This window comes from Staurois parvus, unplaced genomic scaffold, assembly GCF_062004578.1.
Source record: "Staurois parvus isolate SC_StPar_1 unplaced genomic scaffold, SC_StPar_1.0 ptg000094l, whole genome shotgun sequence".
NCBI classification, from domain to species: Eukaryota; Metazoa; Chordata; class Amphibia; order Anura; family Ranidae; genus Staurois; species Staurois parvus.
Genome location: NW_028317890.1, coordinates 242652 through 261304, shown reverse-complemented (window position 1 = coordinate 261304; position 18653 = coordinate 242652). Strand labels below are relative to the sequence as shown.

General features: G+C 39.4%; 1 protein-coding gene across 1 annotated transcript in view; it reads left to right on the top strand.

Annotated features, from left to right (window-relative positions):
- Positions 1–7487, top strand: part of SPOCK2 (SPARC (osteonectin), cwcv and kazal like domains proteoglycan 2) — a 49817-nt gene extending 42330 nt beyond the window's left edge. Inside the window, exons 7-9 of the mRNA XM_089670716.1 lie at positions 419–481; positions 1860–1997; positions 6059–7487. Of these exons, the coding sequence (XP_089526842.1) occupies positions 419–481; positions 1860–1997; positions 6059–6204 (347 nt within the window). The 3' untranslated portion in view covers positions 6205–7487. The remainder of the gene's footprint in view (positions 1–418; positions 482–1859; positions 1998–6058) is intronic.
- Positions 7488–18653: the final 11166 nt, after the last annotated feature.

The following is an 18653-nucleotide window of genomic DNA, read 5'->3' as shown; positions in this document are numbered from 1 at the left end:
CTGTCTCCATTGCTTGATTCTGAGTAAAAATTGCTGCACCCTAAGGCATCGTGGCTATGGCAATGGCAATGTAAACAGACATGACATCCTGAGCAGCTGCCATGTCTACTTATAGGGAGACTATCAGGATACTAAAAATGTACATTATATCAACCGTTTGTTTTTACTAACAACCCCTCACCAGCTGCTCGTGTGAACTTAGCCTTACTTTTAACTTATAATGTGCAATTCAGGCAAATTAGTGATTTGCACATAATTCTCTTTCTCAGTTGTTCTCAATTAATAGAAATAATGTGATCGTGTCATGTCTTGTTGTTGGATTCATGCCTGAACAATAGCATAGTCGCATAGTGGTTCTGATAGTCGCATAGTGGTTCTGAAAATGGATTCTTTATACTGACAATGCCTTTGTTTTTAGAGCCTCCATGTCTTGTGGAACTTGAGAAAGTGCAGATCCAAGAGGCTGCTAAGAAAAAACCTGGTGAGTCTACAACGTTCCAAAACATACTTGCCATTTAGCTTTACTATTCTGTAGTATTCTTAGGACCAATGACAGGACAAGGCCCTCTGGCACCCAAGGCGAAGATGTCAAAGCCAATCGCTTGAGCTAAACCAAGAGACCATTTGGTCCATGGAAAACAGCACAAAATAGAAAGGGGAAGAGGGGGCTAGGCATTTTTCTGTGTAGTTAGGTCAGTGTGATTATGAGCATAGTAAAATGATCATAACCTAAAGTTGGTCTTCCAGCTTAGAACTAAAAGTGGCTTATAACTCATGGAAGTGCAGGTTTTTATTCTTTGGCATATTTTCCCTTTTGTAAAGCTATTACAATTATTTTTGTTATACAAAACATTTTAATACAGTGCTACATAATAGAAAAAGTATAAAAAAAAGAAAAACACATTTCATTCCATAGGTGTGCAAATTCGCCATTACAAATAGGCCTACATGAACAAATAAATCTCTATTCTATTAAATAAATTTAACTGTGAGCAGTAACCTGCACATGGAGTCAATGAGATATATATATACACTCACCGGCTACTTAGGTACACCTTGCTAGCACTGGGTTGGACCCCATTTTGCCTTCAGAACTGCCTTAATTCTTTGTGGCATAGGTTCAACAAGATGTTGGAAACATTCCTCTAAGGTTATGGTCCATATTGACATGAGATACTGTTGTCTTTCTATCTTCTCGAACCAGTCTGCCCCTTCTCCTCTGACCTCTGACATCAACAAATCATTTTTGTCCACACAACCGCCGCTCATTGGATATTTTCTCTTTTTCGGACCATCCTCTGTACACCCTAGAGATGGTTGTGTGTGAAAATCCTGGTAGATTTTTAAATACTCAGACCAGCTCGTCTGCCACCAACAACAATGCCATGTCCAAAGTCACTTAAATCCCCATTCTTCCCCATTCTGATGCTCGGTTTGAACTTCTGCAAGTTGCTTTCACCACATCTACATGCCTACATGCATTGAGTTGCTGCCATGTTATGGACTGAATTGTGTTGCCAAGCAATTGAACAGGTGTACCTAATAAAGTGGCTGATGAGTGTGTGTGTGTATGTATGCATATATGTATATGTATGCATATGTATGTGTATATATATATATTTTTTATATATATATATATATATATATATATATATATATATATACACACATTATCATTTATAAATGTACTGAACCTTGCCAGGATATAAGCATCCTGAAAAGATTTTGTCTATGTGGCTGTCATTCTAATTTTGGCTTTCCTACCCAGTGACCTGTACATTGACCTAAAACAAATAGCCATTATATTTACCCTTGCAATTCCCATACAAATTACAATTGTATAATCACATATCTTGTAGGGGTTTTCATTCCCAGCTGTGATGAAGATGGCTACTACAGGAAGATGCAGTGTGATCAGTCCAGTGGGGAGTGCTGGTGTGTGGACCAGCATGGATCTGAGCTAACTGGAACAAGGATACATGGAAATCCAGATTGTGGTAAGCTCTGCCAACAAGGATACTTAGACATACAGTATACAGTTGAATGCAGTCAGCTATCAGTGCAAGAGTGTAGTAGTTTAAATGGCTCACTGACATATCATCTATAAGCCACAATCAATAAAACCACATTACAGGATTTTACATGTAAGGCTTTTATAGCTTTAAAATGGGTCCGTTTTAATAGACAAAGTGGACAGATTGAAGTACAGCAATATAAATGGCTCTCCAATATGCAGTTCGTCCTTACAAGAATAATATGCTCAACTACAATTATTACAAGGTGGAAGTATCAGCACACTTTTCTATTGTTCAGTACACCTATTTCAGGAAAAATATATAGACTGCCTCTTGTTCTGAAAATGCTAGTTTCTTACTTATCATGATGATGCTTTACCTTAAAACCTATCAAAACCCAAGAATAACAGTGTAATACAGAGCAATTTACAGTCCTTAGATGTGGTGGCTTCATTCGTTTTTGGCTTTTTCCCTTTATTTTCACCTGGTGCTTCTGCCAGTAACAAACTTTCTGTCTGAGGAAAACTGTGGTGAACTGATCTGTACTAAAGCTGACAAGTTATCTGGTGGGATTAACATGTATTTTTTTGCACCTATTAAACAGATATAGAATATAACAAAAGTTCATTGTTATGGTTTACATACACTTTAAATACTTTCAAAATCATTGACCAAGAACGTATTGTAACATACCTCCCAACTTTAGAACATGAGAATGTAGAACACCTTGGGGAGGTGGGGGTGTGGATGACATTGTTACATTTTTTTTACCAATTCCTTTTAGTGTTCTCTACAATTTTGTCTCTTGACATGTTTCCTATGCTCCTCTGTTCCATCTAGTGGCCATCATGCAGTATTGTATTAGTGTCCATAGTTAAAGAACATTCCTTCAGAAGAAAAAATAACCTAAAGAACATTTGTTTTTGCCCAGTTTGCACAGAATGAAAGTACATGAAATGTGCTGGACAAATAGCTTTGCAAAATTTTATAATGAAACCCCCAAGTGAACAATCTCTATTCCTTTAGAAAATCTATCTCATTGCCTGTGTGTATGACATTATTGGCAGCATTATTATCACTTTGTTTATTGCACCCTATGGAAAATGGAGATTCTGGGAAATAACTCCCACACCACCCAAGCAACACTTAGATTTTATCTGTCCAGCAAATTGGATGGTAACAATGTCTGTTTGCTATAACTGACTGCTGCATTGTACCTAAATGCAGCATTACAAGATAACCTTCACATGTACAGAAAGAAAAACCTTGAGCATATCATGCCCTGTTTTGGAACACTAATATATACATCGCTCTTGGACATTTCATTGTTATATTCATTCTTGTAGCACGGTAGATAGAACACTTTGAGCAAGGTCTGCGGCATTTTGCAAAGAGAGATACATTAATAATGGCATACTTGCTGAAAGGAAGCAGAGAAAAGGTTCAGTCAGGGCTTTCACTACATTTAAATGGTCTGTGATTTATTTCTCATAAAAATGTACCATCAGCTGACGTAATTAAAAGGAGTTTCACCAACAGACAAAAAGACCTTTTAAATCTCCCAAGGGACACTGTGCATCATTGGTCACAGCTCAAATCCATTCTGTGGATTTTAGATAATTGTTTTATTTCTGTTGGTGATGGCCACATCCCCGAAGCCAGAAATATGGTAGTTCTTCTGGGGGAGGTACAGCCAGTAATGAGCCTCATCCTTCAGGGAAGACAGATTACAAACTGTCAGTTTATGTTTTTGTGATTGCAGCAAGAGAACAGTGCCTTCATTAAAAAAAAACACAAGCCGACAACAGCAACAAGCCAGATGCTACACTTGTCCAAGAAAGACTAGTGCCGTATCTAGCATGTTACATAGTTACATAGTTAGTCTGGCTGAAAAAAGACAAAAGTCCATCTAGTTCAACCATAAAAACAAGCTGCTGTTGTCAGCTTGTGTTTTTGTGAATAAAAGCAATCTTTTCCAGCCGAAAATCGTTCACAACAACACAGGCTGACATATCTACACTCTCCATGCTCTGATAAGCTCCTGGCCAGTCTGTTGAGTCTGGATTAAGAGACTGGGGACAGAGGGTTTCACAGTAGAACTGGTCTGGCAGCTTAGGAGGAAGAGGGGTGGCAGTTATGCGGGTTGGGTGTGCACTGCCTGTCACTCCCCCTCTCCTTTGTCATTCAGAATTCCGTCTTCATTGTTTAGCATTGTGAGATAGCAGTGTTGGGAGGCAGGATCAGTTAACTGACAGTATTGCCTAGACAGAGACAAGTACTGAATGCTGGGGTATTTAACAACCTTTTTTGGGTTCTGGTGAGACTTTTTATTTAATTTGACGTTCTAGTGTTCCCTTTACACACCAGAAAAAAAGTAAATTATTTCCACTTGCTGTATCTATGGGCATTGTATAGAGAAAGTGAAGGCTTTACCCATAGAAACCAGATTTCTGAAATCCTATGCCTACAGAAGCTTATTGGTTGATGAAATTGGAGATATAGTGCTGGATTTGTAGGGTTAACTCACTGGTATTGCTGTCCTAAAGTATTCTACACCCCAGAGGATCTACATGGTCTCCTTAGTTTGTAGTGTTTTATATGAAATATTGATATTGATTGCTAAAAGGTCCAGATACAACTTTATTCCAATAAAATCAAGGGGACGATCCAAAAAGTGGCCTGTGCATTTTGGGGTCCAATAGTGCCCCTTCATCAGGTCTTGGATAGACTAGAATTGAACTGGTCCTTATGGTATTTTTCACTGTGAATTCAAACACAGGCCTTGTCAGCAGTTGCCAAACCCACAAAATGAGTTGGATACTATTTGCATTGTCCCCTTGACTTTATCAGAATAACATTTTATCTGGACCTCTTAGCAGTGTTGTGGCACTTTCAATTTCTATTACATTACAGAGACTCATAAAACCAAACAATAACAATATTTGGCTGCTATACAAAACCATTTTTTCTTTACAGAGGATTTCACAATCTTGATACTCTGAGAACCTGGTAATAACTGCAAGGCAATGATGTTGAGTGTTACATTGATGAATAGATCTCTCAGTGAGAATGATGGATGGTAAGAGCTCTGTCCATCCTCACTTGAGTTGAATGCCGTTAGCACTCACTAACCTCTCTCCCGTGATTCAACCTATGACATGATGCAGAATGTATGAAGTTAAAATGTTATTCCTTTTTCTCCACAGAAAAGGGAAAGTGGTGCTCAGTTAAGCAGAGGTTCTTCTAACTGGTCACAAAATAAGTGATAACAAATGCTCTAAAGCAGGGTTTCTCAACTAGGGTTCCTCCAGAGGTTGCTAGGGGTTCCTTGAGCAATTTCTGCCTCCCAGATAAGTTCCCACTGACACCATTGATCATTTTAGCTATCTGTAGAGGGTAATTTTTCCCAGTGACCACAAGTGTAAAGATCATTCTTCCCATGGACCATCAAACTAACACAGCCTTTCTCAACCTTTTCAACACAGAGGAACCCTTGAAATAAATTTCCATTCTCAGGGAACAACTGCTAAAAATTACTTTATCTCCAACTCATGATCACAGTGCGATGATCAGTAGGAAGAATGCTCCTTAAATTTGTGGTCATGGGGAAAATCACCCCTTTACAGATGGCTAGAAAAAAATCAGTGGTGCTAGTGGGAACTTATCTTAGAGCCAGAAATTGCTCATTGCTCAAGGAACCCCTAGCATCGTTTGGAGGAACCCAGTTGAAAAACCCTGCACTAACATATGATGAGTTGTAGATATAGTCATTTCATCCCTGAGACCAGAAAGTTATATCAAGGGTTCCCCTGTTTTGAAATGGTTGATAAAGGTTGTTCTAAAGCATTTTTTTACAGTAAACAAACTTGTTTGGCACAAAAATGGGCCATTATCCTAGAGCATCTCAAACCTAAATCATTGTCAAAAAAGCTGTCAAAGCTTCCTAGTGTGGAAAAACTACTAGTGTAGGTTACTTGCGTAATCTGTAACCTACATGTCTACTACTTATTAAAAAACATAATCTTGTTGACCTTGTCTAACAGATGATGTGGTTGGATTTTCGGGGGATTTTGGCAGTGGTGTCGGTTGGGAAGATGAAGAAGAGAAAGAGACTGAAGATGCTGGGGAAGAGGCCGAGGAAGAAGAGGGTGAAACAGGAGAAGCAGATGATGGAGGATACATTTGGTAGAACCTCAGCAGCACAGTCCTGTCTGGGCCTTGCAGCCAAGTTTGGAAGACTGCAGTAAATAGTAAAGAGATGCCACAGTGATCAGGAAACACAGCTGAATGTACATTATATTTCAACAGAAATTGTGTGTGTGAGCATGCAAGTGTGCCTGTCGACTGACTGCTTTGAGATTGCAGCTCATTTCCTCCCCATAATATAGAGGAGCTTTTCTACTGCAGACAAAAGAAACTCATTTCTTAATTTTCTTTAAAGTCATGAGGATGTTTGCATATATTCTAGCACTGGACCATTCCATTCTTTATTCCAGAATCAAGCACACATGTCTGGGACACACTTTATCTCTCCTGGTGATGAGCTACTTCTAGCCACAAGTTAAAACACCATATATACATTAATCGTAAAACACGCCGTGTACATGTTAACAGTGTTTATATTACAATCCAGAAGGTGTTGAGTTATGTAGATGATTAATGGCACTTTTGGCTGTAAAAACACATATCAAACCTATATCTTGGCATTAACATAATGGGCAGGCTTAGAGTACATGCCTCCTTACATAATGACTAGGGAGATCAAACATAATATTAGTCTTTGTGTGACAACTGTGCATGATCAGAATGCAAGCTGAAATGTACTTTTGTGTAACTATTTTTATTTTGTAACATAATCTGGCCGTTATATCATGTCTGATTACTGCCACAGTGAAGACATCTTTCACGAATGGCGAACTGTGCATTACCCTCATGCAAATGGTACAACTTGATCTGAATTTGGAAAATAAACTGTAACTGAGTATTGCTGAGTGACTGCAACCTTCCATCACTGTATGGCTGATGCTCTGCTGCTAGCTGGTGTGGTGTGTAAGATGAAATACTGATCCCACACAACACTTTACACCCCTAGGTGCAGCATGTGCTCAGCATTATGGAGTTCTTCATGTAGATACATTGTAAAAGCTTGACATTCTCCAGTTTAGGTTGAAATTGCAAATACATATATATATGTTTTTTTCCCAATTACATCTTTTAAAATGTATAAACTGGGACGTATTGTATTATTTGTTTTTGAGAACAAAAGATATTTGAAACTTGTATCTTCTTAACTGAAATTTTTTAATAAGAAGCAGCTTAAACAAGAGATGTGCGTTATAAGACTTTGTGCGGGATACGGACAGTTCAGTCATGTTTACACGTTGCAAGTCACAGGTCTGTCTAATCTGTGTACTATGATTTACTTGTATGTGTTTGGGATAATACATATTAATAAATTATATCAAAAATTGATATCTAATTCATTTTAATAACCCCCCACCATGCAAAAGTATAAGGTATTACATAAGCTACTAGTTTTTGGGAAAACAGTTATTTACATTCTTGCCTTTATGGTCTACCATTTGAGGTTGTAAACCAGAACAAGTACATTTCTACACACTGGCAACACACTTGTCTGCCCCTCTTGTAATAGGTTTCCTCTAACAGACCTGTCTGTAATGCATTCCCCAGATATAATATTGAGAGCAGTATATTCATTGCTGGAGGGCTGCCTGTAAAGGGCTTCTTAAGATGGCGACCCTTAAACCACACATTGCAAAAAATGCTTGACAAATGTTAGCATTCAGTTTTCATTAGCCATTAATGATTTGTATATCAAATGTACACATAGCCCAGAAAACAGCTTGTCTCTCTCAGGATTTATTACATCGTTGGTTTCAGAGACATGGTAAAAAATTGCATCAGATGCATCAATGTTCCCTTCTATATCCATGTTAATACAGATTGTTGCTTCTACTGTATGATCATTTTTTACAGGGGGCAGTCATATGGTGTTCTACACTAAATGTATATTCCTGTTGTGAATAGACAGCCAGTGTATGCAGATTCTCATCAGAATAGAGTGTTATTTATCATAGTCTTTGAATTGGAGGAAACCCTGTGGATCTGTTAATCTGTATATAAATTAATTGATTTCTTTGGGACTTCTTTTTTATAATCACCATTCAGGCACCTTAACAAAAGGATCTGTTTAGACTTGTGACTTTATACTGTGCCATCTAATTGCTGTTATCACCTAGCAGGGAGTCTCTAAAAATATTTCCTAGAGAAAGAAGTTTGGGATCATGATGGGCTGTTTCCACAGCCATATCCCTTGTGCACAAAATGGATTTGCCCCAAACAGACTCCCACTGTTGCAGACAGTGATTTTTTATGTTTATTTTGCACAGTGGTTCATTAAATTAGCCACTAAAGAATTCTCAATAACCAGAACATATAGCCCTGTATATACACTACAAACATAAATCTCGGCAAATGATCATGGTGGTTTGGTCTAAGCCTTTCAAAAGTGTTAGGGATCGTTCACGCTAAGTGCACTGAGTTGCACAAATCAAAGCAGGATCAAAACAGTACTTCTCTATATACCTTTTTCACGCCATAAAAATGCATTGGTTTGTGTTGCAAAAAAAAAGAGTGAAGCACATCTGTGTTTTTAGGCAACACAACATACATAAATTAGTTACAGAATGCATCAGTGCATCTCAACACACTGTTGTGCAGAGGGTTAAAGGAAGTGTCTTTTTACTTTTTCTTTTATTATAACACATCATAGTTTTTAAATTAAAAAAAGATAAAACACAGTGCACCATAGTGTCCACTGGAGTGACTGGGCCCCTTAATAGCAAGTTTGTCCATGATGGTTTGGTCTATCTATCCACTTGAAGATCACAGTCATCATGCATTTTCTAATCATTGCTGCAAAATGCTTGAAATGTGTCTCTTTTCCTATAAATAGTTTATGTAAATTTAAATCCTGGGACAGCTTATACCGTGGTCTGCAATATACATTTATTTATAAACTCTTAAAGGTTTGGCCAGCAAATATATAACATTTTCTTTCTACACCAAAACTTGGATGCTGCAGGTTGCTATCACAGAAAGATCTAATATTCTGGGAATGAACTGAAAAATAAATTGATGCTTATTTAATAGGACATAGTACATGTTATCTGAAACCTGAGAATTTGCCAAAATGAGATATCAGGTCCATTACAGAAATCAGCGATTGTTGTGTGTCTCCTAGGTATAGCAAAGTGTTATCTGCTAGAGGCTAATTCTGTCTTCGTTGATACCGCACTGAAATCCAGCAAAATTAGTAGCCTGTCTGACTGCTATTGCTAGAGATTCCACTGCCAGCACAAACAGCAGTGGGGACAATGGGCACCCCTTGTTGCCCTGATGGAAGCTAAATGGTTCTCATTCCGGTTCTAGCTTTAGGGGAGGAGTATAGTAACTGTATCCACCTAATAAAGTAGTACATGTTATCTAAGGCAAGAAGCAACCAACTGAATGTTGGCATTGACATCCTTAGGTATATATGTGGTCAAACAGTACAACATGCTGCTTTGACTTAAACATCTGGGTTATTCTGATCACACAGAACAGCCTGTATAGAGGATGGAAGAGCAGGATATATGTATATTCCTAAACTGTATGTCCAGCCTAAATGGTTTACTGCTTTTTGGTAGAGTGGCCAAGGATTAGAACTTCTGTTGGGTTTTTACTGCCAGGGCTCTACTAGAAAGATTTCCCCTCTCTTCCTGTCTTGCGGACAATGGTTTCACCAGATAGGTAGTGAGGGAATATCTTCAACAGGGACACAGACAAATCTGAGAGGTGTTCCAGCCTTCCCCATCTCAACTAAAGAAAAGCATGTTAATTTACGTCTGTGTTGCTGTTGGAGAGTTCCCCACACTAAGACGTTGTCAGCAAGACAAGAAGTTAGGCAAAGTCCCTCTAACAGGGGCCCAGATAGCCTTAAAATCTTGACAGGGGTTCTAATCCTTCCCCACTCCATCCAAAAACAAAGAAAACATTTTTTGCTGAACTTACACTTTAATGGCAGCCATAGATGGAGTGTTTTTGTTTCCTGCAACCACAGGTTGCTCGATTCTCCCATCTACACAATTAGCGTTGAGGGTGGAATCCCTCCCACAGAGCCATTGTGTTCTCTAGGCGCTATAATAGCTGCTAGCAATAATCGCATGTAAAACCAGACAGGCTGTTTGTATCCAAGTTGATCTATTGATCAACTTGAGTACATTCAGCCTGCCCATACATAGTTCGAAATTCAGCTGGTCCCTGCTGAACCGGCCAAGATTTGAACCGTTTATAGACAGTTTTACTTCTAATCAATCATATTGTATTTAATGACAGTGATTAGCAAGGGTTACTGCAAAATATGGCTGTATATGCCAGGCTATTATATAAAATGTGACGTGCCCTCAAATAAAGATGGTTAACGTCCAACCTGACTGGTCATTGTGCCTACCAACGTTCTCTTTTTGTTTATAAATCGGGAGTTTAATTTGTCAGAGAATACAATTAAATTACCGTACATTAAGTATGGTGCATGGTAGTTAAACAATATGGACCTGTCAGTGGCGTGCAAAGAGTAGAGATGTGCAGTTAGCAGTTTCCATACTATTAGAAGTAGGCCTCTGCCCAGCACTTCTCTGGCATAGTATTATTCAATAAATCCCAGTTCTATTAAGCAAGCATCAATGATTTTCTATAGAAAAACAAATGTCTGATAAAGTTGTCATGTGTGCTTGATCCTCCATATTTCAATGTACTGACCTGTTGGCATAGAAAGTATGTCTATAAGGGTTGCAGAACAATCACATGCATGTATCCATATAAGCCTTTAATATACATGTGTATCTTGAAGGTGTTAATTTTTTTTCTTAAAGTCTGTGCTTATAAATCAAGTCTTGAAAGGTAATAAAAACACAAACTGCTAACTGCTAGTCTAAAAAACATAATGTCTTCTCATGTGCAATACCTTTTGAAATTAGATGACAAACCACGTGCAAGTGCTAGAACCTCAGTTTGTATATTTATTACGTGCTGACATTGTATCTCTCGGTAACTTTAGATGTAAAATAAAACAGTGTTAGAATGTAAATGTACTAATAGGGCGCCAAGTTCAAATGTTTAATGATTCGTGCTCGCCAATATATTTCATCTCAGTCTGGGTGACCCTCACAGTGTCTATAACTGCCTATTACTTATGATTAAGTGAAACAAATATACACACGCAAAAAGGTTGAAACATATTTTTAAAAAAGAATTAAAAAATAATTTAAAAAAGGCTCAGTGTGTTTTGTTTATTTGTTTGATTATTTTGTAACTTGTGTAAAAAATGAATCAGCATTAAAAGTTTAACTATATACAAAATTGAAAAAAAAATGATGTGGTCCATCAATAACCATAAGGCCCCTTTCACAAGACTGATCAGGTCTGCTTGTCAATGTTTCAGACAGACCTGATTGGACAGTCCATTCATCTCTATGGACCTCCAATCCAATCCGGGCTGCTAAAAATAAACAGAAGGGGATCCACCTTCTTCCATGTAGGTGGATCGGAGATAGTTGGTTGTAAATGGACACAACTCAGCGTTTGTTTTATTGTTTTATATATATATATATATATATATATATAGTGAAGGAAATAAGTATTTGATCCCCTGCTGATTTTGAATGTTTGCCCACTCACAAAGAAATGATCAGTCTATTAGTAGGTGTATTGTAACACTGAGAGACAGAATAGCAACAAAAAATTCTAAAGAACTGTCTAAGAACAAATTATGCATTGATTTGCATGTTCATGAGGGAAATAAGTATCATTCAGCAAAATGTCTGGCTACCAGGTGTCTTTCATACAGATAACAAGCTGAGATTAGAAGCAGTCTCTTAAAGGGAATGCTGCTAATCTTATTTTGTTACCTGTATAAAAGACCTGTCCACAGGAGCAATCAAACAATCAGATTCCAAACTCTCCACCATGGCAAAGATCAAAGAGCTGTCCAAAGATGTCAGGGACAAGATTGTAGACCTACAAAAGGCTGGCCTGGGCTACCAAATTATTGCCAAGCAGCTTGGTGAGAAGGTGACAACAGTTGGTGCAATCATTTGCAAATGGAAGAAACACAAAACAGCTGTCAATCTCCCTAGGTCTGGTGCACCATGCAAGATCTCACCTCGTGGAGTGTCAATGATTATGAGAACAGTGATGAATCATCCCAGAACTATGCGTGAGGATCTTGTCAATGATCTCCAAGCAGCTGGGACCACAGTCACCAAGAAAACAATTGGTAACACACTACGCCGACAAGGATTGAAATCCTGCAGTGCTCGCAAGGTCCCTCTGCTCAAGAAAGCACATTTCCAGGCCCATCTGTAGTTTGCCACTGAACATCTGAATGATGCAGAGGAGGACTGGTTGAAAGTGTTGTGGTCAGAATGGACCAAAATCGAGCTCTTTGGCATCAACTCAACTCGCCGTGTTTGGAGGAGGAGGAATGCTGCCTATGACCCCAAGAACACCATCCCAACTGTCAAACATGGTGGTGGAAACATTCTGCTTTGGGGGTGTTACTCTGCTAAGGGGGCAGGACAACTGCACCGCATCAAAGGGACGATGGGTGTTCCAGCATAACAATGACCCAAAACACATGGCCAAAGCAACAAAGGAGTGGCTCAAGAAGAAGCACATTAAGGTCCTGCAGTGGCCTAGCCAGTCTTGAGACCTTAATCCGATTGCAAATCTGTGGAGGGAGCTGAAAGTTTGAGTTGCTAAAACATCAGCCACCAAACCCTAATGACTTGGAGAGGATCTGCCAAGAGGAGTGTGCCAAAATCCCTCCTGAGATGTCTGCAAACCTGGTGGCCAACTACAGGAAACATCTGACCTCTGTGATTGCCAACAAGGGATTTGCCTCCAAGTACTAAGTCATGTTTTGTGAAGGGGATCAAATATTTATTTCCCTCATGAACATGCAAATCAGAACATAATTTGTTAGACATGCATTTCTTTTGAATTTTTTGTTGCTATTCTGTCTCTCAGTGTTACAATACACCTACCATTCGATTTTTAATCAGCAGGGGATCATACTAATATACATACAGTATACATACAATATACACATCATATATATACAGTATACATACAATATACACATCATATATATACAGTGAAGGAAATACTTATTTCCTTCACTGTATATATATATATATATATATATATATACCAACCTCCTACCTCCCCCGCAAACACACCCTCCAAACCATGTCAAATAATGGGCATGTTCAAATTACTCAGTGGGAAGGTCTTAAATGGCCATTAAATACCAGGAGTGCATTAGGTAGAGAGTGCAGAGTTCTGGGTGGGGGGTGTACACATAGTGTGAGAAGTTTAGGGGTACACTACACACAGGGTTCAGCTTCCTTCTACAGCTGTTTTCCTCTGCTTCCCCTATCCATATCTCACTTTCACCCCTCTTCACCTCTGCACACAATCCCCCCCCCCATCTTCTCCCCTCCTCCTTAAAAAGCTCCACCATCTTCCACATATCCTATTTTTGTTACTGTAATCAGCTAAAGCAGCCAGCCGGCTCCAGTACCTCCCAGCCTCTCACTTTCAGGGTGATTATCCAGTGGGGGTGTCGGCATTCTCCCTTGTCACCATCCTGCACTCAATGGGAGCTGCTCAGGAGATTAGCTTGAGGTGTTAAATTGGCCTCCTAATTCTCCAGATCTCAATCCAACCAAGCATCTATGGAATGTGCTGGAAAAACTAATACGATCCATGGAGGCCCTACCTCCAACTTACAGGGCTTAAGGGATCTTCTACTGACAGCTTAGTACCAGATACCACATCATACCTTCAGAGGTCCAGTGGATTCTATGCTTCAAGGAGATATGATGTGTGATCTATGTGTGGTAAAGATTTAAATCTGACTTTCAATAGGCTTATATTTTGTCTTCCCTGGTACCCCCCATCATGAGAGTGAAATTTTAAAATAAAACCTGTTTTTAATACATACCTTATTTTAAAAGCAATTATATCATCATTGAGTCTGTGTCTCCCTCTAGAATGCTGACAGATCGGGGTTTATTTACTAAAGCTGGAGAGTCCAAAATCAGACTCACTTCTGCATAGAAACCAATCAGCTTCCAGGTTTCATTGCCAAAGCTTCATTGAACAAGCTGAGGTTAGAAGCTGATTGGTTTCTATGCAGAAGGGAGTCTGATTTTGGACTCTCCAGCTTTAGTAAATAAACCCCATCATGTCTAGTGGAAGGGACAAACTGCACATTGTTTCCTGAAATCATCAGAACATGTTCTCTCACTACTGCTCTGAAGACTCCTCAGCCCTGATGCCACTAGCCATCTGGCTCTTGGGAGGTTTATGTAAATATTAAAATGACTTGATGGGTGGATGTCAGTTGGGAGACATTCCTAGGGAGACTGTATTTGCATGCTGACTACGTTAAGCAACATCCACATGTGATTCTGAGCCTCCATGATTGAAAGAACTAAAATCTAAAAAATGAAAGGGGTAGGCCAGGAACAGTAAGACTAGATTCGCACCTATGCAGTCTGTGTTTGATGCATTTCTGCAGTGTGAGCTGTTTTTGCGTTTTTGCACATGTGTTTTTAATGTGTTTTGCGGTTTTCTTTTGGCCAACTGGGAAGATTAAAAATGCAAAACGCATCAAAAACGCATAAAAAATGAACGCAAAATGCAGCACTTGCCTTTTTATGCGGTTCCACTGAAGTCTATTGGACAAAAAACGCAAACTACTGCGGGAAAAGAAAGTCCCTGAACCTTTTCAAGAAATGCACCCACAAAAACTGCATAGATGTGAACGTGACCCATAGGAAATCATAATAAATGGCATGCACTGCGTTCCTGCAAAATGCATAAAAAAAGCACAGGTGTGAACCTGGCTTTAGCTTGGGGAGCAAAAGGCTAGATGATGCTGGATATCCTCCAGCCAGGAAATGAGGCAAACTCTATCTGACCTGCTTTAGTTTCTAATACACACTGTAAAAAGCTCACATTGTGCAGTGAAACCAGAGAAAGCATTTTCGGTACAAAAGTGGAGCCTGAAAAATTGTGCAAGACCAAAGCTAAGGCTGGAATTCGGGTTTAAGTCACAGAACATACACTGCAGCAAAATTGAGATACCTACTGTCAAAATTCACATGTATCAATTACAGCAGTAATAGCTTGCCACACCATACTTTAACTATGGTTTTATTGCATGCATTAATTGACTTTTCTTCTTAGCAAAAAATGTCAAGCATTTGGGCTGTAAAGGAAGATAAATATATGTAATAACTATAAACACAATATTAATAATGCAACATATATTGTACTATTCAGTCCAGGAATTCATTAACACAGTATGCTGTATTCCAGATCTTTTTAAAGTGGAGTTCCACACAAAAGCTGAAGCTCCACTTTTCTGCCTCCTCCCCCCCTCCACTGCCACATTTGCCACCTTTTGGGGGGAAGCGGGTACCTGATGTTGACAGGTACCTACTTCCACTTCCAGCTCAGTTCACCGCTGCAAAATGAGCCAGAAGTTCGGCACCCCCCGCAGCCCTCTGGGACTTTTCCAAGGTCCCATGGACTGCAGTCCATTCACAAAGCGTAGCGCGCTTCTCGCATGCACAGGAAAAAACGGCGGTGAAGGCGCAAGGCTTCATTGCCGGTTTCCCTTAGTCACAATGGTGGTGCCAGCACCCAACAGCCAATTGAAGAATCGGCTCAGGGTGAGGACACTGCTGGATGCATGGAAAGGAAAGTGCCCTATATTATTTGTAGCTGCTGACGTTTAATTTTTTTTCCAGAGGTGGCTGGGGCTGGAACTCCACTTTAAGTGTATTCAATTTCAGAAAAAGAAAATATTGATAACAGGGGTATGCATGACAATACTAAATACAGACAGATTGCCTTGGGGTATTCTTTGGTTGGAACCCCAGTTAGAGGTAGAAGGTGGACTTACCTTCTTGTCTTATGTTGGTGTGGTTTTGTCCTATGTTTATGGTTTTGCTAATTTCCCATTTGGCCAATGAAACAAGAAAACAACATAAGCAATAACAGTGTACAGTTGATTAGTACAGCTTGGTGATAAACTAGCTGCGCTGTGTCTGAAGGAGAATTGTGTAAGAAGCACTTGGATGGATGGGGGTCAGTCTAACAAGAGGTAGCGGAGAAGAGGCCTCAGTCAATAGATTATAAAACATAACACAAGATAATTGGGGGGATAAGACGTCGATTTGAGTGTCATTGGTTAATAATCTGATTTGGTACCACTGGGTATATTGAAAGCATTGTACTATAGATTGTTCCGTACCTACAGGCAAGGTTTAAAAAAAAATTCCCAAACCTCAAAGACATCTTGGACCTGGGAATCCTTACATAAAGAGACATCCACCTATTCCCCTGCATCTTTCATATAAAAAAAAAACTCTTGTAATGTGGCAGGCCAGAAACATAACAGTCTTTTCAGACAACAGTCTCTGGTACCACAGGTGTGTCAGAGGATTCTCAAACAATGTAATCTCTTTTGTCATCGGTCTCTAGTACCATTTGTGCAAATGATGGTAAAAATATGTATATGTGTGAGCGTGAGAACACATATGTTTACATGAGACTGTATGTAGGATTGTGTAGATACATATTAATGTTTAAGGTGTATCTAACCAAACATATATGAGATTATAAATTAATATATGTGAATATAAATATTATTCCTAAATTCACAAGTGGACCTTCACTCCAAAAGCTTGCACTAAAGCAGTGGTCTCCAAACTGCCAAATGTGGCCCTTTGCTTGCCTTTATCCAGCTCTTGTTCATGAACAATAGGTCACCATTCCTTCTACTGACACCAATGATGGGGGACTATTCATTCCCTTGATATCGATGATTGCCACTATTCCTCCTTCTGGTAAAAGGGATTATTCTTTAGACTAATACCAACAATGGAGCACCATTCCCCCCATTGACACCAATAATGGGGCACTATTCCTTACCGTGTTAACAACAATTGGCACTATTCCTCCCACTAAAACCAATGATGATGTATTGTAAGTCAAAGCATTTTCTACTCACACTGGCCACATTCTGGCCCCCAAAGGGTCTGAAGGACAGTAAACTGTCCCTTTGTTTGTAAACTCTGGAGACGCATGCACTAAAGCAACCTTCTTTCACAAATATACAATGCTGACTTTTTTGTTTCTAATTTACTGTATTTACACTCTGACCCCTTGTCCTTCACTGTTGTCTAAGAAAGAATGGTGAGTACTACTGCCTCAGCAGCAGTATCTATGTCAGATATCCTAGGAGGCATTGGCATCCATTGAGCTGGAGGAGGAGGGAGGACCTGGTACCCGGATCATCAGGGGGCCAGCTGTAGGAACCTGGAAGAGACATATGGGTTACTGATTATGTCAGAGGGAAAGATGGCAGCTCAGGTCCCAGCTTGGTGGCAAGTGGCGAGTTACATTCAGACAACATTGGCTTAGTTGGGCAGGTAAGTATGTAAATGAAAGACAACCCAGCAAGATATAAAAGAGATGATAAAAAAGAAAAAAGAGCAGGGGAAGTAAAAACTCTATTTAAAATATGAAATTGTACAGAGGCTATGACTATCTGTAATAAAAAAGGTACCACATCCCAAAAACTGTACTAAAGAAAAAAGGAAGAGAAGGGTGGAACTTTCTAGGTACCAAGCAAAAACACGATTAACATGAAAAGGTACAAAATTCATTGGACAAGATTACAAATTATACAAAACATATACAGTATAATAGACTAGTTTGAACTAGATTATGACTGCATAAGTGTGTTGATTGCATTCCATCCGTTGAAAAGTTTTCAGATGGATGTTTGAGACCTTGAAACCACAACGCTTATTAGCTCTTAACGAGCCTTTATCAGTAGGAAGAAAATGGTCTAGGATGAAAACACATATGGATAAACAACACAAAGTCTAAACAGGGAGCACAGTCACTGACCAAGTGATCCCCAGTAGGCTCATAAGTTGGCAAATTAAATATGTTTCCATACCTACCAAGACAAGATGTCACCAAATGTAACTCCAGGGGTCACCCAGAAGGTCACACTGACTCCAAAGCAGTGGTAGTACTCCATACAACTGCCATATATCACAGCATATGGCCTCTAATCCATTAGCAAGGAAATTAAGGCATATACCTAGTAGAAAAGTATACCACACAATATAGAATTACCCTCAATAGCTCATTAAGATGTTAACTGCCAAATAAAGACCCGGGCCATTCAAACTTCCAAAAACTACCTGCCAAAGTTGCGGCCTGCAAATGTACTGTAAAGCTTCCCAGATTGCCTCTATGGTTCCCAACAAATCCATAGAGTGGACAGCACTGAATGCCTCTAAATTTGCCTCCAATTTAAAAGACCCAAATACCAATCAGGTGCTAATAACCAGCCAATAAACAACAACCAGTCCTCTAATTATAAATTACTGAGGCCAGCCGGGTATCTGGGGAGAGGGGGTCAGCATACAAACCCACCCCTTTCCTCCTCCGCACCTGTTCAATTCAACATGGGGCACAGTGGCT